At 36.6% G+C, this 25,204-nt stretch overlaps 1 protein-coding gene across 6 annotated transcripts in view; it reads right to left on the minus strand.

Annotated features, from left to right (window-relative positions):
• LOC127419680 (eukaryotic translation initiation factor 4 gamma 3-like) overlaps positions 1–25,204 on the minus strand; it is a 94,958-nt gene that overhangs the window by 48,507 nt on the left and 21,247 nt on the right. For all 6 annotated transcript variants that reach the window (XM_051661274.1, XM_051661272.1, XM_051661269.1 and 3 more), the window contains exons 3-6: positions 15,158–15,322; positions 6,750–6,842; positions 6,266–6,298; positions 3,516–3,536 (exon numbers count right to left, since the gene is read on the minus strand). In XM_051661274.1, coding sequence (XP_051517234.1) covers positions 3,516–3,536; positions 6,266–6,298; positions 6,750–6,842; positions 15,158–15,322 — 312 coding nt within the window. The remainder of the gene's footprint in view (positions 1–3,515; positions 3,537–6,265; positions 6,299–6,749; positions 6,843–15,157; positions 15,323–25,204) is intronic.

The raw sequence follows: 25,204 nt of genomic DNA on the forward strand, positions 1-25,204 counted from the left end.
TTTTTCCAGGCCTGGAAATTACTATTAAAAAAATCCCTGATACTTCCAGGTTTCCATGACTGTGGGAAGCCTGACAACACTTCTAAATTCTCCCTGGTCTCAAAATACTTGTAACAGACACCGCAACTCCATTGCACTCAAACTGACCAGCCTTTTAATTTATCTAAACATAATGGGTTACTGAGAGTCTCAATACCACACATCACATTATTTAGCTAACATTTGGAATCTAGAGATTACTTTAATATTAAATTGCTAAGATGCTTTTTTTTTTTTTTTAAACAAATTTTAAGGACTGTGTCCAGCGGATCTCTCTAGAACAAGCTACCTGTTCTTTCACAGGCAGAAAACAATGATGCTTTTAATAATCAGACCGAATTACTTCATTTTAATTGAATAATACTGTCTAGTTTTTGAATAAAACAAGCAATATATTACTGCAATACTCTTTCATCACAACACTGAATTGATTCGATGAGACATTTATCTACTGTCTGCTACAAAAATCTCAATATTTTTCAGCCTATTGACAAAGTTTGATATAGATCTCGATAATTATGTATTTGTTCTGAAATGGCTCAAAAGTGTTCTTTTTAAACAGAGGAACTATCATTTTATCCAAACAGCCACTGTAGCCAAGCAGATTCAATATTTTAAAGCCATTGAATAAAAATCTATTTAAAAATATTGAAGGCATGTTTCCATAAAGTTTTTCACTAAAATCAACAAGGGAGAATGAGAATTAATAATTTTCATTAATAAGCACTTTTATATATTTATATATAGTATATATACACATGTATATAATCGCATACTCTAATATTTCATTGGACCGTCTTTAGCTTTGATTAAAGCATGCATTCGTTGTGGCATTGTTTCGACAACCTTATGAAACATCACAACATTTATTTCCGTCCAGTTGCATTAATTTTTGGCCAAGATATTGTACTGATGACGAGAGTCGAACCACTCCGTAAAGTCTTCTCCAGCACATCCCAAAGACTTTTAATGGGGTTAAGGTCAGGCCAATTCCTTTGTGAAAATGATTACTCATGCTCCCTGAATTTGTCCTGCTTCAAACACATGAAATTCAAGAACTGACTGTTCACTTGCTGCCTAATATCCCACCACTTGACAGGTGCCATTATAAAGAGATAATAAATGTTATTCACTTCACCTGTCAGTGGTTTTAATGTTGCGGCTGAATAGTGAATATACAGTATATACATAATATACAACAATACATAGTAGCTTAATAAAAAGCATTATTTACCTTCATATATTTTTACTAAACCATTTTTTGTCAATGAACAAGGAGTGCAAAACCAATTTTTTGGAAGCCAGTTGAATATTACATAATACTAAATTATTACTGTGGGAACCAGTCAAGTTTATTATTGTAGTAGAACACTGAATTATCATTATTATTTGGAGGATTAGTTTTGCTTTATATAAAAGTCAAATATTTCAGTCCTATTTACTTCGCCTTCACCTGAAGCTTTTATTTTACATTTACATTTATGTATTTGGCAGACGCTTTTATCCAAAGCGACTTACAGTGCACTTATTACAGGGACAATACCCCCGGAGCAATCTGGAGTTAAGTGCCTTGCTCAAGGACACAATGGTGGTGGCTGTGGGGATTGAACCAGCAACCTTCTGATTACCAGTTATGTGCTTTAGCCCACTACCACTCCATTATTTTCACGCTGAAAGTGCTGTTTGGTATTTAATAGTTCACAATGTAATGCATCTAGTGAATGCTGTCATCTCCTCCTCTTCTCATATACTGTGCCGTTTTAGAGTTATATAATAAATAAGCGCAAATGCTTGAACCTGCAGTACTTTTAATTTCACAATGTATGTGAACTGCTCTAAAAGAGCTAAAAACACGAGCCCATAAGCCCAGCGCGTGCACAGAACTTTGCATCACCCGATTATTCTGAATCACAGACAGACCATGATTCTCAGTCTTTAACTGCAGCCTTTTGCAGTTTAACAATCACATTGCAATATAAACAAAATTGCTTAATTTTACATGGTTAGCAAAATAATTGCAATTATATCGTGAATATTCTGTATATGGCCCAGCCCTACTATCTGCCTTCCCTTTCTTGTTAAAATGGGGTTTACAAATTATGGGCTGGCTCTCAGGCCATGAGTCAAAGCTTATAACAGTTTATGGTTAAAAAAATAATATAACTACTAAAATGCTTCACAAAGCATTAATGCAGGGTTCTACGGTAGTACTGATTTTGGCTCATCATGTCTCTGTAATGTTTACATGTGCCGCAGAACATCAACATTACTTAATTGTTTTTGACACTTCTGAGGATTTGTAGAGATAATTGTACATGTTAAAGGATTAATTGCTTTTTCTGCATGGGAAAACTGAGTAAAATGTAACAGAACAAAGTGCTTAGTAATCAATGTTTAAAAGTTGAAATAAGTATATAAAAAAGAGAGAGTTCTATAACTAAGAAACAGACACACTAGAGAACAATGAAAAAAATAAATAAATAAATAAATAAATAAATAAATAAATAAATAAATAAATAATAATAATAATAATAATAATAATATAATATATATAGTTAAAAGTATCTTTATCTTGTTTTCCAGCCAAAATTGCTAAACATCCTTAAAGGAAAATTCCAGGTTCAATATGAGTTAAGCTCAATTAAGAGCATTTGTGCCATAATGTCGATTTCCACAAAAAATGTATCGTCCCTCATAAAAAAGAAATTGTGGTTACATTATTACAACTGTAATACCCTGTAATGCCAGCATTGGATATAACTTTGCACAAATAAGGTTAATAAGCAATTTTATGACACTAAAATCATGTTAACACGTATAATGTTTACATTTTGTAGCTTTATTTGTGAAACTTTGTGTATTTTAGCGTTTGTGGACTAGCCCCATTTCTTTCAATTGTAATTCCCTTACTGTAACCGTTTTTTTTTTTTTTTTTTTTTTTTCAATAAATGATTTTGAAAAATCAAAATATTTTTTTGTGGTTTTGGTAAGCAAAACTTTTTTTCAGAGAATATATCTTAAATATATGTGTATTTTGTCTTGTGTACTGGGAAAACAGGATTTGCTTAAAGGCAAATGTATCTTGTTTTAAGGATGTTTAGATATTTTTACTGGAAAACAAGTATCGATATCTACATTTTATCAGCACAATAAACTTACCTAAATTTACCTAGCACATTAAACATAGCAGAGCAGTGAATCCACCCATTGACAACCAGGTCCAACATTCCATCAAGGCACACAAACTGGTCAACATGCAAGCTAACTAAATAAATAATTTATAGAGCAAGCACTTTAAAGAATTGTCAATCAGACCGACAAGAACACATTCAGAGGAAATAAACTGAAATGGAGGATTCTGCTGTCTTTGGGGTGGACTGGCAGCTGCAGTGCAGTTGACTGGGCAAGAAGCAAAAGATGTTGAGAGAGAAACTGAGGACTTCATGCCATACATTTTCCTCAAGACTGCAAATTACCTGAATGGGTCTGAATCCTCCCTTGAATATTGAAGCAGGAAAGAGAAAGAAGCTAATGGGATAATGCACTAACTGGTATGGAGGGTAGAGACTAACATAGACACGTACTGTAAACACACACACACACACACACACTTAAGGAGAGATCTGCAGTACAGGGCATGCAAAGAGTCTTTCCTTCAGGGAAAGCTTCTTAAAAAAAAAAAACAAGAGGGTACTATGCTCTGCTTTTTAAGTAGGCAAGTGTCATCATCCTTATGTGGCAACACACAATAAATGTGCACTGAAATCCATTAACTCTGAAAGAACTTCAGCACAATCTGATAAAAAGCAATGGGAGAAAAACACGTTTTTGTGAACAACTGAAGGAAGGCCCAAGTATACTTCCTTTTCTGTGATCGGATGGCTGTCAGTTGACCGCCTTGCCTTTCAAAGTACACTCTTTTGACCACGAGCAGATACAAAATAACGCGCACAGACGAGGACTGTCCGCGTGCGATTCAGATTTTCGACATGTTGACAGTCCTCGTCTGTGCACATCATTGCCGCATGCGCTAGCCATTGGCTGTACTAAAAGAATATTACAAAGCAGTCATAGAGCGCAAGCATCCGCTCGCGGTCAAGAGTATAGCCGGGCCTTCCTTCAATTGCACAGGCCTCGCAGACTGTGATGATGATGAAATTTGCATCACGCATACTGTGCGCCGAGCAATGAGCAGTGCGGACAACCAAAGTATACTTTGGCCTTAAGAGAGATATTATGGACTCTCAGATAAAAACAAAGTGATGGGAGAAGCGAAAGAACTGATTATTTTCTAAGTTTGTGGTAGAACTATATTGCCTCTTTAAATAAAAAATGCTAGATGGCCTCACAAATGCAAAAAGCACTAATTAAAAATAACATACTGTATGGTTTCAATTAACACTGTAAAAATGTGCTCATTTTGCGCTTCAAATTCAAATATTCCTTAAAGGAATGTTCCGGGATCAAGTTACACTCTCAACAGCATCTGTGGCATCAGTTATCTCCAATCTTTCAACTCCTGTCATGACCATGCAAAGATGGTAAACAAGGGAAACTAAGAAGGAAATTACTTTGGTTAAGCATTATTAGAAGTTCCATCTAGAACAGTAGTTCCACTGTTACAAGGATGTTTTAAACAACTTCAACCCTCAAGTCAAAAAATGTAATATGGAACAATTAAAAGAACAGTTCACCCAACAGAGGTCTAGATTTTCATTGAAAAATGACTTTAATTCCGAGTTGTTCCTCACCAAAACCTATCGTATGCCTTTAGAAAACTTTTAAAGGTTTAAAGTTGAGTCACTATCAACTGACATTGGATAGAGATACCCCCCACCCCCCCCATTCCATTGTAATTGCTTTTACAAACTGAGGGATGAGTCAAAATAATTTGTTGTGGTTTTCAACAGCATGACACAATGCTTTAAACGGAGCTTAACTTTGAACATGAAACTTTTCTTTAAAAGGTTCATTACAATACAGTCAACTTTTGATCATTTTCAAACATTGACAAATCAGGACAGAATTACACATCAAACAAAGCTAACAACAAGTTATAAGGCAGTGTCTGGGCTCAATAAAACTGAAGGTACAACCATGGGCTACTTAGACTTTTTTTTTTTTTAAAGAAAAACAAATTACACAAACGATTCAGAACTTTGCATGTGTTACTGAACACTTTGTTTCCAGACTTTTAGTGGAATGGGTTTGTAGTTTAGTTTAGTGTGAATGTGTAGCTATGTATAAAGCTAATGTAATTTCTGTGCAACTAGCGTCACCAAATGGAATTGCAAAAATAGTTGCTGTTTTTGAACAGATTCCAAGAAACTCTCCCCATCTTCCATTTGTTATACAAAAGTCTTGTTCCAAGCTCACAACATTGGTTGGGCCAATGTTGCTGTGTCGGGCTTGATGCCCCCCTTAAACAAACAGAGGAATATTTTAATAGTGCCAGAGTCATAGTTACACTTTTAGGATAACTTCAGCTTACTTTCAGCTGATTTAAAATTGCATATTAAACGATACAAAATTGTACATAAAAAACTTATACATAACTTTAAATTTCAATTCAACTGAGGTAGCAAACATCATACAAAGTGGAAATTTCAATTTAAGTGTGTAGTTTTAATGTTTAATGTGTGTAAAAGTGTTGTTTTAAATGGACTATGGAAATTTCTGATTCTTTACTATTTGTACACTTGTGTAGTTTTAGCTTAATATATTATATTATTTTAAAAGAAGTACATTTTGATGTCAGTTGTCTAATTTGGCATTTTGATGGTGTTAATTGTTTTGACAGTACTGGACTTAGTTTAGAAGTATATCTAATCAGAAAAAAAATTATTTGACATATCAGGTAATAAATAGACATAAGTCCAATTATTTTACAAAACGTGTTAAAAGAATAAAATCCCTCTTTTGTGTGACAATGTTACATTTCTTTTAATTGCAAGTATGTTCCTCTTCCTGTTATTCCAATTCAAATTTAAATTCAATATACTGAAAGACATAGCCAATTCCAACCCATGAAAGGAGGGTGATTCTTCAGTTCTGAATTTTGCTCAGTCCTGTTGTAAACGCACTCTAAATGATTACAATGAAATGAACCGCTACAGTAACTTATCACAGGATGAGAATCAGGATCAGTGGATTATCTTAGTCAGAAAAACACTCTGGAGAATATGATGTGTGAGAAAAGAAGTGTCAATACAATTGCGTACATTACCTGGTGATGGGAAGGACGTGGCCCAGGGGCAAACTGAGTCAAGGCAAAGTAAGGCATGGCAGAGAGAGAGAGAGAGATTCAGAGAGAAAGAGAAGGAGAGAAAAGCAAGAGGTAAGAATGATCACCCACAAACATCTAAAACCACAAGCTGTGCATGGCAGTCACTACAAAGCACACTCCCTGAAAGGAAGACATGTTTTGTATCATATACGTACAGCACTCTCAAATCACCACAAACCACACTATTAACAGCATATACTGCCCTACCAAGGCAAAACGTAGTAACTACGTCATCTTAGTCTAAGAGACCCGATTTCAGTCATAATTTTGAAAAATGTGTAGTTACTGCAATTTGACTTTGTACAGAATTTTTCTTAGCAGTAGAAAAGCATTTCTATCTGACCATACTAATGCTACAGTAACACTATAGGTGGAGCTGACAGAAATGTAATGGATTCTAAATTGAAAAAGTGAGGACACTTACTGGGCGGCTCTGAGGCTGTGTGTTCATTGGCTGTGTTGGCGAAGAGTAGACAATAGGCGTCGTGCAGGCATTCTGTCCAGGTGTGTATGGAGACTGCAGAGTTCCCCGAGGGTCCCCAGGAGGTCGAAAAGGAAAAACCACCAACAGAAAGGGAGAAACAACAGTTAGGGAAGGGTGTGAGTATTTCCCTCCCTGTGAAATCTTTACAGCTGAGAGAATGCGTGCTGCACGAATGTGGGTGACAGAGTGAGTGTGTCCACTCCCTGCCGCTGCAAACACTGCAGTCTGCTGACACTAACAAATCTGCCATCTCTTCAATGCTGCCTTCAACGCAGAGTTAGAGAGAAATAGATGCGTAGTCCTGGGCAGATGTAAGTGGGCACAGACGAAGCTATACATGGAACTAATCGAGTAGGCTTTAGACATTGTAAGTAGTTGTTTAGCAAACAGTTTTATTCAAACTAAAGAGACTTGCAGCAAATGTATTACAGGGAGAGTCCCCCCTTGCATGATCAAGCAAACAATGGTGATGGTTCATGGGTCGCACAGTGTGGGGTTCAAACCTACAACATTTTGGTTTCCAGAAGGGATGCACTGAATTAGACATTTTGGCCGATACAAAAAAATCAATTGTTACTGCGATAACAGATTTGATTGCATATTATAAATAGTGGCCAACCAATATGGGTTTGATACCAATATCTAGAGAGCAGAGTAGCCGATATATTATACAATTTAATAGCAGCAAATGAGATGAACAATAAACATACAGAAAAAAACCACTTATTTCACACTATTTACTCAAATAGAAAAATTTGGGCTTGGCAAAAACATAGATCGTCATTTGACCGATCTCATTATCGATTCTTAAGATTTCTTCTTCTTACGATTCTCCCAAGATTGATCTTTTTTATATAAACCTCTACAATATGAGTAAATCACTCGCATATGCGGTCAAATTTCATGCTATGCAACTAAAATGTCTGTGTTTAGCCACTGGCTGGTAAATGTTCAGATTTCACTCACCAGTAAATGAATAGTATAGTGGCGAAGAAGTTCAGCACCAAGATCCTTTTACTGCTTGTTAGGAGTAAAATTTTGGATTGACTCATCCGTGTAATAAGTGTCCTAAGACGAGATCCACGCAACCCATTTATCATTGAATAATGTCTCTTATAATATCCTTTTTATTCTTTACAGTCAGTTGTGGATCAAAAACAAACATTTAATTCTAATCACACATAGCACAGATGCAGTAAAGCCGTGAGACTTCACTCTTGTTAATGTGCCTTTGACCAAAACACTTAACTGTCACTATTCTTAAAAAGACAGTCCCATTTTAGCATGTGTTCTACAAATCAATGTAAATACTTGCAAATAGAACAAATTATGCATGTTAGCAATAAACCTGAACAAAATATACAGTATATATGCGATATAATATGCAATTTAATTATATCATATTTATTGATTGAATACATGGATTTGTAAAAAAAGTTTTTATATATATTTTTAAATGTGAAAAAATGATGAAAAACTAATGATAAAACAATGTGTGTAAAATTTATATTTTTGTGATGTACCTAGTTAGAAGTTCCCCTGTATAATTAACAGCATTAGTTGAGAGAGAATTTATTTTATATGTAAGAAAAATGGACATTATAACTGTAAAAGAATCTAAACAAATCAAGAGCTTGTGAACCAGAATCAATTCAGGAAATCTGTATCAATACCCAACCCTACTAATAATGCTAAAAAAAATAAATAATATTAATTGATAAAGATACTTTATTTTGGAACTGACGCATTTAACAATTAATCGGCCATGCCGATGCGGTTATCAACCATTGCCAATAATCTAAAAATGGTCAAATATTGTCTGATGAATCAGCCTGGTTGATAGATATATTGATGTTTATTATATATATAAAAAATTAATAAAAATAAATAAATAAAAATAAACTTGAGCTTCAATCTAGAATTTTACATGCTTGAAGTAAAATAAGGCTGGAAAACATTTTAATATCTGGTAGGGAAAAGACAACTGCTAAGTACTTTTGAAACCTGGCGAACACACACACACACACACACACACACACACACACACACACACGCATACACACATACACACATACACACACACAAGGATTATACAGCTTGAATTGGCAAAATGATAAGCCCTGACATCATCTGTTCTTAATATTAGCCTAATCACACGATGCAGATCATTTAAAGGAATAGTTCACTCAAAAAGGGAAATTCTGTCATTATTTACCCACCCTAATGTCACTCGTATGACTTTCATTCTTCCGCAGAGCACTAAAAGGTGATAACATCCTTACGCCATGACATGTTGCATGTTTGGCCACAAGACATGATGATAACTAATAAGGTTTGATATTATTGACATCAAAGCCACAATATTTAATTTGAAGTGCTTTACAACATGATTTCATTTGAGAGTGAATAATGACTCTGTAAATGTTATTTTCAATGTACAGATTGATCGTTTGGCTAGTGCATGAGTAATAGCAATTACTTTGTGTTAAGTAGTTGCAACTTTTTGAGCTTTACACACCAGAGGCACTATTCACTTACATTATGGTGAATAAACCCTGTGGAGACATTAAAATTCCACCTTTTCCTGTCCCAAGAAAGAAAGTCATACATGTTTGGAGCAAAATTAGTGTGAGTAAATAATGCCAGTACCAATATGTTCACCAATGTATTGTCCATCCCTAGTTACCAGCCCATCTCCATCCACCTCTGACATCCATGAATCACACAGATTCTCTTTCTCTCTCTGCATTCACATGTTTTGGTTGAGGAAAGGGTATAGGGGTAATTAAGGTTTAGCCTCTGGAGCACTCTTAGTCCAGACACTATAAATAGCCGGTCTCACTGGCAGGTTGCGTGTGCTGGCAGTGCAGTGCAGGCATGGAGTGGGAATGCGCTGGTCTCAGACAGATAACAAGCCTGAGAACAGCTGAGTCACCCTGACAGACTTTCTATTCCTGTGGCACAGTCAGCTGGGTACAGTGTGTGTGTGTGTTTGTCTGACAGGGCATGAGTGTGGCGGACCTTAACACCCTTACAGAAACTGGTAATGAACATACTTAAACAATGACACACTTGTTATAACTTATCCACAGGCTCATTACGATAGAGAACACCCAGTATACACATAGCCCTTTTCCACCGACATGGTTCGGTTGCGGGTTCCTGGTCTGGTGCATATTCTAAAACTGTTCCGCACATTTCCACCGCAGAAAAGGCCGAAAACTCACAAAAACCGGCCCAAAAAGCTTGTTGGTCTCTACGCAGGAACCGATTATGTCAGGGGATGGAGGGCGGGATAATGTTTCATCTCCATGGTAAAGTTTTCCCTAACAACAACAGTAGCTACTGTCTGCAGCAAGGAGTACTTCTTTGCTCTGTAACAAGCATTCAGGTAACACAACAAAACGAGTGCTCTACTTGCGATATGGTATTTACGAAGATCCGAGATAAACTAGAGAGATCGCAAAGGAAAAAATTCTCTATGAGAATGAATATACAGCACGAAATGATACACGCTGCCTTCAATCGGACAATTTACCAAATCATAAACAAATTGAGAAACACTTAAGGGAGTACAGGGACCATAAGAAGGAAATAAGCAAAAGTGACAGTGGATGGAGCAACGATGTTTTGGACTCGGACACCGACCAGCCTGCTAACTAAACAGGGCATTGAATTCAGCCAGTAACGCTCGTGATAAACAGTGAATCGCCGGTGTCCTCTGCAGCTGATCTCAGTAAGCTGTTATAGTTTCCAACTTTTGTTAGCTTTTCTTACACTGTTGTCATCTTATTTTGTGCATTTTTTTGTTCTGTAAGGGGATTTTAACCAGCTACTCACTAAGTTTGGAAGATCGTGGCTATCTGTCAAGTAAAACGGTGGGATTCTCAAACAATAATATTATATGCTAAATCCAAAATACAACCATCTGATACACCAATGTTAATGTTTCCACTGTAACAGTTTACAGAACTTAGCAAGTTAAGCCATAGATCATACAGTGTCATTTAATACATTACCTGTCGTCTTTAGCGTTGATGTCGTCTCTGACAATCTTGTTGAGCAATGCAATAACGATGGATTGCATTAATCCGTATGTTTAAATATGTCCTCAAAAACAAGAGTAAAAGCTGTATACAAACACACTGTGACGCGCCATGTTTGTTTATGTTTGAGGTAGTCACGAAAAAATAAAACACATAGACAGAGACCTGTTACATCACCGTTCAGATCTCAGGTCAGTGGGAAATAGGGCTGCCCCCTAATAGTCGACCAACCATTAGTCGATGAGAAGAGTCTTGGTCGACCAAGTTTTGATTGGTCGGTTGGTCGCAGAAAAAAAAAACCACAGGAAGTGGTGAAGTCACGCAGTCAGTGACGGACAGACATGATCGTTTACATGGCTGGTCCATGAGGTAATTGGCATGGGCAGGAAATCCAAAGTGTGGGATAATTTCGAGAGGGTAAAGGATGACACCAAGAAGGTGACATGCAAACTCTTTCAATCATTCATCGACCTCAAACATGGCTTATCATTTGAAACATGTAAGTAGCCTAACGTTAGCCACTTAGCATGGCTGATCGCTCGTTAGATAACCTAGATAAATATGCGCTATTAGGCTTATCTTAGTGTTCGTGGGGAGTGGGGAAGCTAAATTAGTACCTCGCTCACTGCATGTTTAACTTAATGTGCATTTCTCTCTATAAATTAAAAAAATGTTCAGACGGCCTCCTTGCTGGTTTTTCCGATACATTCAGGATCATTACCGCTTTTGCCGGTGTCAATGCGGCATGCTTTGTGCGTGCGATTGATTGTAAAATGTATATTTGAAAGGCTCATTATTACGGTTTAGTATTTTTCTGTAATGTAGAACAGTGTTAGCAATGTTACTTATAACATTCTTTCAAAGCCCTGGAACTCAAGCCGTTTTCTGATGCCCCCCAAAATATATAAGTAATTAAATTAATATCATAAATGTGCGACTAGTCAACTAATGGCTTAAATTAACGACTTCTAGTCGACTAGGAAAATCTTTGGTCGGGGACAGCCCTAGTGGAAAAGCACAGCCGGTTTACGATAGGCTCCAGAATGTCCTGACCGTGAACCAGCTGAGCACAGGCTCGGCACAAGAACCACTGCAATTTCGGTGGAAAATGGCTAACAAATATGCCTTGTTTCAGTTAAATATAAACAAAAGACAATACATATCACAGCATATTGCTGTCAGCAGAGAGAAGAGACTATTAAACTGGTAAGAATCTACATCAACCATCTCTTTACTGTAGAGATGAAGAACTAAGATTCCTAGAACCCAAGCTGCTTTCACTTTGACAGCCAGCACAGCAGGTTCCCAAACATTAAGCAAACTTACAAGCCTATCTGCTAAGGTCTCAAACAGATTTTTGCTGGGAGAAAAAAGCGATCAGAGCCTCCTTAACTCAAGGTAAAACATTAGGTGTTACACCCTGTCCAAGAAATCAGTGTTATAAATAGATAAATTATTTAGCAAAGGAATCGATGAGTGTATTTACATGCTCAGTCTTACACTGGTTATGCTTAATAACCTGATGCTGTGTAAGGTCAGGTAAGCACTTTAAACAGCGTTCATTTTATTAGGTAATGGTCAAAAATGCTTTTGACCATTACCCTGATTTCACTGCATGTAAAATACCTTATAATATGTGTTTTGGTGGTTTATTCAGTGCAAGCATGTCTATGGCCCATGATATCCATTTAATTTTGTTCCAAATTCCAATAAATATTTTCACAAATTCTGTTTACTGATAAATTCTTCTTAATTTCATATTTTTAAGTTTAAATAAATGTTATAGTCACAAAAAAAGTATAATCAAAATGAATTTATAGAATGATCATTTGACAATTGAACAATTATATTTAACTGATTTTTATCAAATGAAGTGTTTCTATACGGATCCTCCCAGCACAATCCAAAACACACCATTATTTTATTTTTTTTATTTATTTTTTGGCAGATACAGTGCTTTACACTAGAGCATCACAGTATTAATGAAAACATTGATGAAAACCTTTATTCAGTAAAACAGCACTCTTGCTAATGTGATATTGCTTAAATGCGTTATAATTATTATTTATACCATGGGTCTGTTGAATGCTTGATTCTGATTGGTTCACGGACGTTCTAAGGTGTGTAATTATTTTTCAAGTAAACGCACAGCTATAAAGTAGTTCCAGGTCTTGACCGCATAACAGTTCCATATCACTTCGCCAAATTATTTCAGTTATTTCAAAGAGCCCTCCAGGCTACCACAACAAAATAACCAATTAAAACAAAGACATTGATTAAAGTAAATCAGTTAAGAACATCAAAACAATGTCTAAAATATCCTACATTTATTTCAGTTTTGGTTAAAAAGAGCTCTCGTGCTACCTCGTCTCCCCCGCACTTACACACAAGCGCGCACACACACACACAACCTTGTTACTCCTACGCCGAAAAGAAGCACATCCTCCGTTGCTAGTTCTAACGTGATGTTTTTGAATTAGCAACGAAGGCTTGAGCTGAATCAAAGCAAAATACATTTGATCAATACAACAGTTTCTATATTATCTGAAATATCTTTGGGAAAAACCCTGGCACCCCCCTCTCTCACACACACACACACACACACACACACTCCCACACTCGTGGACGCACAGACATTATACGCATAACGTGCACACTTAAGGCCAAAACATACTCGTGAGAGAAAAACAGTCGTCATGTCAGCCCACTCCTGCATCTCAGTGGGGATGAAAAAGTTATTAAGGATTACAACGGGAATATGGCGACACGCATCTTGGTGATTTTGAAGCGATGTTACTTCTGACGAGCTGCAACAAATAAAGGTAATCCCAGAGGTGAGTTTCTCTCTTTCGATTCCTCAAATACAAACTCACACACTAACTCACACACATGCACAAAAGCATTACCTCATTACCCAGTAAGTCCTCGAGTAAAGCAGCGCAAGCCTCCGTTGCTAGTTCTGAAGTGACGTTTTTGAATTAGCAACGAAAGCTTAGACTGTATTAAAGCAGGATGCTGAATCTGTGCATTTTAGGAACGAAAACCATAAAATGTCTTGAGATAAAACCCTGAACGATGTCTTCAGGTGTGGTAACTGTGGTATAAGCAGAATAATTGACTCCGGACCGTTGAATTGTTTAAAAATAAAATTAAAAATTAAAAACTCCGCTGCGCATCGTGACCGTATTACCACCTCGGGTGTGCATTATTTTTAAACAATTCAATGGTCCGTCGTCAATTATTCCTGACTTACATATTGTTATTATTTTATTTACACTACTACTACTACTACTACTACTACTCTATATTACATTTTACTATTCAGTCGTAATATATTTCTGTCTCAATTTCTTCGATTTCACATGTCTAGTAAAAACAGAGCTTTTATTTTGGTGGAAAACAAGATGAAGACCTTCTCAGTTTTCTCATCTCTGGATAAGCAGTTTGCTATATGTTTTAATGAGCTTATAAAAACCGCAAAAGCCTGCAATTTAAATATATAAATATAAGGTCCGTGTGTGTATGTGCTGCACGCTTCAAGATTAATCAGCACTCTGCTTTCTGTAATCTACTACACACAGAGCATGCAATGCTTATGATAAGAGACTATATACCTTAAAGGGACTTTGCTTATTATGCGGTGTTTTGAGTGTATGAGCAGCCGGCCTTACACATTCACTTTGAAGAGCACAACATCTGCAGACTGTATATTTATTTAATGAAATCTCAACCTTTTGTGGTTTAATCACTCTAGGACATAATACGATTTTAATACGATTGTGCATTTATACATACATTTTATCCCAAATGTCAAAAACATGACATTACGCATTTTTTAGTTAATTCTGTTTTGATTCCGTCCATGTTTTCTTGATCGCGGAAATCATAGGGGCCTATATGTCTGTTTACAACTAAATGTTTTTAATGATTTATATTACACGAGACATTCAGTGTTTCTACATGTACAAAAAATGCTGATAACTTTAAAATTGTCCTATAAAATACTATGCTAGAAGACTGTTTACACTGGAACGTGTGTTCACGTTGTTTTTATTGCTAAACATGAACGTGAGCCACTGTGAATGAGCTTCTCACATATTGCAAAAGAACGTTCAACGGATGTCAATTTTTACTTACATTTCAGGATGTAATGAGAGGACAGTTACTCATACGGTGATATCAGTGAGAAGCAACACTACCAAACAGTGATGTGCAGATCAACAGTGGCAGGCACACAATCATACATAAACAAACAAACATACAGACACAGAAAGAATCAGGCAGTTGTGCAGGTTCACTCACCCCTCCTCCTGCCTCCCAGCCTTTAGGGTGCCCATACAGATGCGCAGTGGATACTGTTGAAACTGATACCTGAGAGAGTCCGGGGGAGGAGGCGTGACCCGGCGGTGTGCCCACTAGATTAGTGTGTCCCTTACTAATGTCATATGGGCCAGGGGTTCTCTGTACCTGAGAAAATGGAAAGAAAACTTGGTCACAGAAGAGTCAGTCAAAGCAGCCATTACTGTTTTAAATGATAACATGAAACTTTCTCAATCCCTTTTGCATTCATATGATGGATTTCCGACTGAAACTGAATATTCAAAAACAATGAAAAACAATGTAGGGCAGGACATGATTTTATTCATCAGGAATTGATTGGATGGTGACAAGTGGGTGTTCCATACCAGAATGGAGCAAAACCTGAATGCGAGTTTGCAGTTGATTATGGAGGACTTTTTACGAAGACAAACATTTCCTCTCTTTAGAATAACATACACCAATGAACCAGGAATGTGTATTAACCTTTTCATGAGTAGGGTCTAAATTACTCTGCAGTGCCCCCTGGAGCGAGTTATTTTTTCACGTGACACTGCACAGCCGGTAGAGGCAGAATGTAGACAAGTATTTTTTTTATTGTTTTATTTTCATTTGTGAGTTCTTGTCATAAAAAAAAATACTGTATATGATATAATAAACATGTGAACAAATGAGTTATGTCTGCTGTACTGTTTTTGTTTTATTTACTTTTTATAGCTATAAAAAACAAATGAACATATAATATCAGCATATCATGCACTGTTTGACATCTCAGACATTGTGTGTGTGCAGAGGTGGATAGTTACGCGCTACATTTACTCCGTTACACATACTTGAGTAACTTTTTGAAAAAATTATTACTTTGAGTAGGTTTAAAAGTGGGTACTTTTTACTCTCACTCAGGTAAATTTCTAATGATTTTTTTTTTACTTTACAATGGGTGGTGTTCCTGTCGTTACATTACTGGGTTTAATTTGAATGCATAATTTATAAAGAGATTATTGAATGGGACTTTTACGAGAGTGGAAGTTCACACAGCTGCGTGCACTGAGCCGCTGTCACAGACTGTCACTCAATCACTGCTGCAGCATCAAACTCTTCAAAGTGAAACACTTTCTTCGCTCCGCACAGTGAAAAAAAGGATAGTTTCGTCATGCAATGCCTTCATTTAACACAAAGACAAGCTGATATTTCAAGATTAAAATCACAGCTCCAACTTAAGGCAGCACGCTGAGGTAAGTTTTGGCTCTAATCCTTACACTGGCTTTTCTGTGTAATGAGATGGTAATTTTCAGCGTGATTCTGTAACTGGGCTCTTATGACATCAGTTTTTAAGAGTACATTTTTAAATCAGTGCATCAATATATCAGTGCGTTTTTTCCCGCATGTCATGAGCAGTATTTACACATTTACCCCGCACCCTTGTGGGGGTACTGGAAACTATCGCAGCAACTTCAGGTGGATTAACTATAAATCCATGTAAACATCAATGCTAAGTGTAAATAAATGCCTTTTGCTCTGCAAAAAAACATGTGATTGACAACTGGAGCACGAACAGACAGTATTTCTGCGCGTGCACAGCGCATGAGAGATGTGCGGGCATGAGGTGATCATATGGCGAAGAGAGTGGCTGTGTCCGAAATAGTTCACTCATTCACTATTTCCTATATAGTGAATGGCAGTTAGTGCACTATATCTCAGCAGTAAGTGAACGCAATGTGTGAATTCGGACGCTGACTTCGGAGCTCTGGTGCTGTCGCAGAAACATCACATATGAAATTTTTAAATACTTGGGCCTTTCCTGTTATTCTTATTAAATAATATATTAATACAATAAATCTTCATTCTGTTCATCATTTTTAATATATACTGTGTGTTAATATAAAGAGTAAACACATTTGATCAAATAAAGAATACATTTTAAAATGTATCTGTATGTTTTGCCTCTCTATATGTTATGTTATTTTAATCAAGTAATGATTTGTCAAAAAGTAATTTACTACATTCAGCATGAAATAAAACATTGCAGGAGTGAAGGAAGCAGTAAACTCCCAGCTCGTACCTCTTCCCCAAGGTGGATTGTGGGCAATTAACCGTCGTTGAGTGTACATCAAATGTACACTCAAAATTAGAGTGCATTGTGGGTAATAATGAGTGAACAAAAGTAAGGAACGAGTGGCTCACTCAGAATTCAGACACTCCTACAAAATGGCAGACACCCAAAATCGCGCACTATATAGTGGATAGGGGGCGGTTTCAGACACAGCGAGTGTTCCACGACCGGGGTTGGTGCCCTACACACTAGGCTGCGTACTCTGCATTTAGAGAGCGGCGGTACTGCTGTACAGAACTAATGATCTAAATTCTTTCGACACTGAGAACTGTAACTACACTGAAATCCACACAGGACTTTAAAAGCTATGAAATAGCAAAAGTAGGCATTAATAAAACATGATCTTGCTTTGGTTTATATTTCAGCATTATATATAATGTCCTTGTGGGACATACAGTTGTGCTCAAAAGTTTGCATACCCTTGGAGAATTGGTAATATATGTACCATTTTTAAAGAAAACATAAGTGAGCAGGCAAAACACATTTCTTTTATTTCTTATGGGATTCATGTTCAACTGTAGGTTATAACAGAATGGCACAATCATAAAACAAAATATGGCAACAAAGAAAAAAATTAAATCTGGCAACTCGACCATGCAGCTCATTTTTGTTCAAGTATCGTTGTATTGTGCTCCTTGAAACAACCATACCGTCTTTTTCCAGAGCAGCCTGTATTTCTTCTGAGGTTACCTGTGGGTTTTTCTTTGTATCCCAAACAATTCTTCTGGCAGTTGTGGCTGAAATCTTTCTTAGTCTACCTGACCTTGGCTTGGTATCAAGAGATCCCCGAATTTTCCACTTCTTAATAAGTGACTGAACAGTACTGACTGGCATTTTCAAGGTTTTGGATATCTTTTTATATCCTTTTCCATCTTTATAAAGTTCCATTACCTTGTTATGCAGTTCTTTTGACAGTTCTTTTCTGCTCCCCATTGCTCAGTATCTAGCCTGCTCAGTGCATCCACGTGAGAGCTAACCAACTCATTGACTATTTATACACAGACACTAATTGCAATTTAAAAAGCCACAGGTGTGGGAAATGAACCTTTAATTGCCATTTAAACCTGTGTGTGTCACCTTGTGTGTCTGTAACAAGGCCAAACATTCAAGGGTATGTAAACTTTTGATCAGGGCCATTTGGGTGATTTCTGTTACCATTATGATTTAAAAAGGAGCCAAACAACTATGTGATAATAAATGGCTTCATATGATCACTATCCTTAAATGAAAGACAGTTTTTTTGCATGATCAGTCATTTTCAAAATCAATGCCAAAATGTCACAATTTCTGCCAGGGTATGCAAATTTCTGAGCACAACTGTATTCACGTTTTCACTGTAATAATTACTAGAAATGTTTCAAAACCTCTCTTATTGACAAATTCATCCAGATCTTACAAGAGCCTTTAAAGGGATAGTTCACCCAAAAATTAAAATTCTCATTATTTACTCACCCTCATGCCACCCCAGATGTGTATGTCTTTCTTTCATCTGCTGAACTCAAATTAAGATTTTTAGAAGAATTTCTCAGCTCTTTTGGTCCATACAATGCAAGTGAATGGGTGGCAACATTTTAAAGCTAAATCAAAATCAAATAAGTCAGCATAATATAATCCATAAGACTCCAGTGGTTAACTCAATATCTTCAGAAGTGATGTGATAGTTGTGGATGAGAAACAGATCACTTTCACATTCTTCTTGTGTTTTTGGTGATTCACATTCTTCTCTGCATATCGCCCCCTGCTGTCTAGCAAAAATTGATAAATATTGATCTGTTTCTCATCCACACCTATCATATCACTTATGAAGATAAGGATTTAACCACTGGAGTCTTATGGATTACTTTTATGCTGCCTTTATGTGCTTTTTGGAGCATCAAAATTTGGCCTACAGAGCTAAAATATTCTTCTAAAAATCTTAATTTGTGTTCTGCAGAAGAAAGGAAGTCATACACATCTGGGATGGCATGAGGGTGAGTAAATGATGAGAGAATTTTCATTTTTGGGTAAACTATCTCTTTAAAGTAATAGCTCAGCCATAATTTAATATTCTGTCATAATTCCTCTACTCTCATGTTGTTCCAAACCAGTGTGATGCTTTGTATTATGTAGAACACAAAAGATGTTAGACAGAATGTTAGGGACTGACAGTCTCGGTCACCATTCATTTTCAAAATATGGAGAAAAAAAAAAAATTCACTGTAAGTAAATAGTGACTCAGGCAAAAATTCTGTCTAATATCTCCTTATTGTGTTGCATGGAAGAAAGAAAGTCATACGGGTTTGGAACAACATGATGGTGAATGATGACAGAATTTCCATTAATAATAATAATAATAATTCTAAAATACATGTTAAATGTGTATTATGTAATGGAATATAGGGGAGTAAACATCCATTATGTCATTTGTGAATTACTTGAGTACTCTTTTAATTGGATACTTTCTTACTTAAGTAATTATTTATGTTAGTACTTTTACTTCTACTTGAGTAATTCTTTTTTAAAGTAATTGTACTTTTACTTGAGTACAGTTTTTGGCTACTCTACCCACCTCTCTCTGTGTGTGTGTGACAAGCGCTAATGTAAACACACTTGGCTGCGTGCATGGATAATCGCACTCAATAAGCATCTGGGAGTATATGAGTTTTAAACTGTTACCATGATGCTTGTGATAGTTTGGCTGTCTCTTTCAGAAAACAAATGTATTACATGCCCAAAAAGACTGCTTAAATTGCTGTTTGTGTGAATGAACCTCATCTGCACCTAATAAGTAGACGTTGCTAGTGCATGGGAAGATCGTGTTTAGATATGATGGCTGTGCATATTAGGGCTGCCCCCGACCAAAGATTTTCCTAGTCGACAAGCAGGAGTTAATTTAAGCCATTAGTCGACTAGTCACACGTTTATGATATTAATCAGAAAATGGTTTGAGTTTCAGGGCTGAGAAAGTATATTATAAGTAACATTGCTAACACTGTTCTACATTACAGAGAAATACTAAACCATAATAATGAGCCTTTAAAATATAAATTATACAAGCGCACGCACGAAGCGAGCCGCAGCGACACCGGTAATGATTCTGAATGTGTCGGAAAAACCAACAAGGAGACTGTCTGAACATTTTGTTAATTTCTTGAGAGAAATACACATTAGGGGTGTGCCGACAGACGATGATCTCAGGGATCGATGATGGTCAGAGTGATCACCAGTAGCTGATGCCTGTGATGATGTCAAGACGATTTTTGGCTCGTTTTCCCATGTATTAAATTATTATTATTATTATTATTATTATTATTATTAAGCTATTATCAAATTAATATTACAAATAATTTGCCCGTAGACACACATCTGAAGAAACACACTTTATAAATTATTAAGAACAGATGACAAAAAAGCCATTTATGCACATGTATGACGCGCTGATACGGAGGCGTACAGTCTCGTGGAACACGCGCATCTAAAAGGTTCTTGCTCTTTGTTTCTGTCTTCTGATTTGTTTTTGTTTTTTTGCAAGAACAGTATTGTCTATGAGTGCTGCAAATGACCTCAGACATCTCGGATCAGGAGGTGTTTTGAGTTCAGCCCAGGGGTTGCCAATGTAATTGGATATTGCAATATATATATATATATATATATATATATATATATATATATATATATATATATATATATATATATATATATGTGAAGGAGGGAACAAAACAAATTTATTCACACACGATATTTTTTCCCGGTTAACGAAATACCCGACCGGTAGAGAATGTACAGGTGAAGTTGGTTCTTTGCCAGAGAGATGTTGACAACTGTTGTAAAACCATCTTTCAAAAAGTTGAACAACTCACATTTTAATTGCACTTATTTTTTTCCCCAGTTTCATTCAATTTGTAGTTAAAATAAATAAAAAATAAAGTTCAAAGTTTGAAATCAAGGCATCTTGCTTTATTGTGTAGGCTTAACCCTAAACCTGCTTAATGAAAATTACCCCGTAGTACCACCTAGCGTCCAACCAGCGGTAATACCAGTGTTCGTTGGTTTTATGTGGAATTTCTCCTGCGACCAACCGACCAAACAAAACTTGGTCGACCAAGACTCTTCTCATTGACTAACCTTTGGTCGACTAACGGGGGGGGGGGCAGCCCTAGCGCATATACAAGCTGTGAACTGTTATCGTGGAACTTTGGTGACAATTCAGTTGTTTGTTACATAAAATAAACACTATGTGCTTAAAGACTCTTTGAGTAGCTGTTTGTTTGACAAATGGCAACTGCTGCTAATGTAAACAAATGGCAGCATGCATCGGCGAAAGATCGCGTTTGATGTACTGACTGCGAGTATAAGAGCAGTAAACTTTTTATCGTGGTACTTTGGTGACGGGTTGGATGTATGCATATAAAATAAACTTATTCTGTGATTAAAAGACTGTATGAGTAACTCTTTAAGCAAATATAAATAACAGACGCTTGACCAGTGCAGCATGTGTCGGCGCGAATCTGGTAGCTTGTAACTTAACTGGATGTTGTAGAAACATGTGTGATGCTACTCTGCAGGGCCCAGCTATTAACGACGGTACGTATGAAATGTTAAGCAAGTGAATAAGGTCAAATATGGTTTCATGTTAACTTGAACCCCATTTTCTAAGGCAGCATTCCTAATGGTCTGTAATAAATTAACTGAGAACAAAGCAGAGGAAAAAAAAAACTTTGTTAAACAATGGAAAGTGGGCACTATTTCTAGCCACTCTTGTAGTCTGTTTCTTTCTATTACAAGAAGCCTAGCAGCCCTATGCCTCACTAACAGTAGGGCTGCAACGAACAATTATTTTGATAATCGATTAATCTAATGATTATTAGAATGATTATTCGAATATTCTGCGATTATTGCAACGATTAATCATTAGCTCTTAACTGATTATTCCGGTTGTGCCTCGACTTAAAAGGTGGTATAAAACGTGCTTACTAACAATAAAGAGGACAAAATCATCTTTTAAAAATACCTCAATGACATTCACTGAATTAAAGGGAAAAAAATACTGTAGGTTTATGGTTCAAAGTGTAGCAGCCAGAGTATTGACTAGAACCAAGAAATAGGATCATATTAGTGCCATTTTATCGTCGTTACATTGGCTACCTGTTAAATTTCATGTTAACATTTTGTTAACTATGTACAAAGCTTTGAATGGTCTAGCTCCGCAGTACTTAAGTGACCTTCTACCACGCTATATTCCATCACGTTCATTACAATCGCAAAATTCTGGTCTGTTAATAGTTCCTAGAATACCAAAATCCACAAAAGGAAGTAGATCCTTTTCCCATTTGGCTCCTAAACTATGGAATAGTCTCCCTAACACTGTTTGAGACGCAGACACACTCAGTTTAAGTCTAGACTAAAGACTCATCTATTTAACCAGGCATACCCCTAATTTATCCATCAACTCACAATTAGGCTGCTTTAGTTAGGTCTGACGGAACCAGAAACATTTATCATGATCTATAACTCTGCAAAAAAATTGAATGGCGTCCACGCTAATATTATTTGTTTCCCTGATACGATTCATATCCCGCGGTTACCAGAGCCGGCCAGATCCAGCTCCGTTCCTACTTAGTGTCGGACTCCACTGCTACATTCCTCCGAGTTAGGGCTGGGCGATATGACGATATATATCCTGGCAACGATATAAAGTGTCAATCGTTACAGATTTTGCTCTATCGTGTATATTGCGATATGTAAATATCAATGTGTACAGCATGGGCTTATATATCTGTGGACAGGTCTTCACGTGAGACTGAGAAAATTGAAAAAAACATATGGACGGGACGACTCCCAAACGGGTCAAGAAAATTAAGAGGAGCTTGTTATTAAAGCATGTGTGACATTGTGTACAGAGCAGGAACGTAATCTGCAAAATCTTTCACATGACAATAATCACTCGTAATGCAATCTGTTTTACCACCTCAAAATGAAGCACACAATAGAATATTATGAAAGCCAAAAGATGAACTCCACATTAATTTGGTCGTTTTTTTTGTTTTGTTTTTAATTTAGCAAGAAGTGATATTTATTTGATGTTTATTTTTTTCCAAGAAGGGTTTATTTTCATTGGATTTTTTTATACTTATGTTCTATTTTATTTGTTGCATTGCTTTGAGAAGATCTTATTTTTTTTTAGCAAAGTTTATAATAATAATAATAATAATATTGGTCAACAACTGAAATAAACTGAAATGTGGATTAACACATGTTCCAAATAAAGAGGAGGTAGTTTCCTATAATGACATAAATAGTTTTCATTTATCACTTAAATGTCATACAAAGTCCAGTAAACATAAAAAAAAAACAAAAAGCTAAATCAATATTCGGTGTGACCACCTTTGCCTTTAAAACAGCACCAATTCACCTAGGTACACCTGGACACAGTTTTTCTTGGATGTTGGCAGATAGGATGTTCTAAGCTTCTTGGAGAATTCGCCACAGTTCTTCTATCTATTAAGGGTGTCTCAATTGCTTCTGTCTCTTTATGTAATCTCAGACTGACACGATGCTTTGTGGGGGCCATGACATCTGTTGCATGGCTCCCTGTTCTTCTATTCTAATATTTTCTATTTGCAAAAGTACTGTTTGGGAGTCTAACATTTATATTTCCTATTGACACACTAAAGCTGAAGATATAAATAACCATCTTAAGACAAATGCTTTTGTGAAACATCTTATGTGCCTAAGACTTTTGCACAGTACTGTATATAAACCAATTTTTATTGATTTTCCAGAAAACTTTTACTATATCGTGATATATATCGTTATCGTGATATAAAATTACTCGTATCGTGATATAAGATTTTGGTCATATCGCCCACCCCTACTCTGAGTGATTATGACTAAATGCAGCCGGTGCCAGCCTGATATCACTTCAGTCTATTATGATGGACTTCAGAGGATTAACTGATGCCAACTCGATCCATAAGTCACGGGATACTTCATATGTCACTGCCTGAACCTTGGATTTAGGATAGACCTCACCGAAATGACCTGCAGGTTGAACTGCGATGCACCTCACTGATCTCTGCTTGCATCATCTTGGTCTAATGATGGCCTACACTCTTAAAATGGAATATATAGACCATCAATTAATGGCCAACAAAAGCCTTCATCAGCCAACTAACAAAGGACATGCATCCATGTGAACTTCTGCAGTTAATCCAGGATGAACTTCAAAGACATTACTCAATCTTACAGTTCATACACAATCTTTGTTTAAACACTGGCCCTTAACATTAACTTAGTTTACAAATTTTAAACTATTACTTGCACTGTACATAAATAACTAATATTGGCATTATATTCATGCTGTTTAGCCAGAGGGGAACTGGCCCCCACAGTGAGCCTGGTTTCACCCAAGGTTATTTTTCTCCATTAACCAACATCTTATGGAGTTGTGTGTTCCTTGCCACAGTCGCCTTCAGCTTGCTCACTGGGGTTCTAAATACAATTATTATCTAATTATTTATTTTTATACACAATTTACAATCATATTTAATCTACAAAATGATAACTAAGACTTTATAGATATTGCCATTTAATTTTCTGTTAATGCATGATTTTCTGTAAAACTGCTTTGAAACTATGTGCGTTGTGAAAAGCGCTATACAAATAGAAATTACTTGACTTGACTTTGAGGAGGAACTGCTTCCGTGACCATGGAGCCAGGGCCTGAATGCAACACTATGTGATTCTGACCCTTGCGTATTTGTCCTGAACTGGACACAGCTGCTTCTGAATTAGCCAGCATTGGAATGGTCCAAGCCACTGCTGTTGCCACTGTGAGCTTCCGTAAGAGCCTCATTAAAGTAATGTGGCATTGAGAATGGCCCACCCGAAGACACTTCACCGTTCTCAGAATTGAATGTACCCTCTCCGGTGTGGGGGAG

The sequence above is a fragment of the Myxocyprinus asiaticus genome, chromosome 29 (genome assembly GCF_019703515.2).
Source record: "Myxocyprinus asiaticus isolate MX2 ecotype Aquarium Trade chromosome 29, UBuf_Myxa_2, whole genome shotgun sequence".
In the NCBI taxonomy this organism is placed as follows: Eukaryota; Metazoa; Chordata; class Actinopteri; order Cypriniformes; family Catostomidae; genus Myxocyprinus; species Myxocyprinus asiaticus.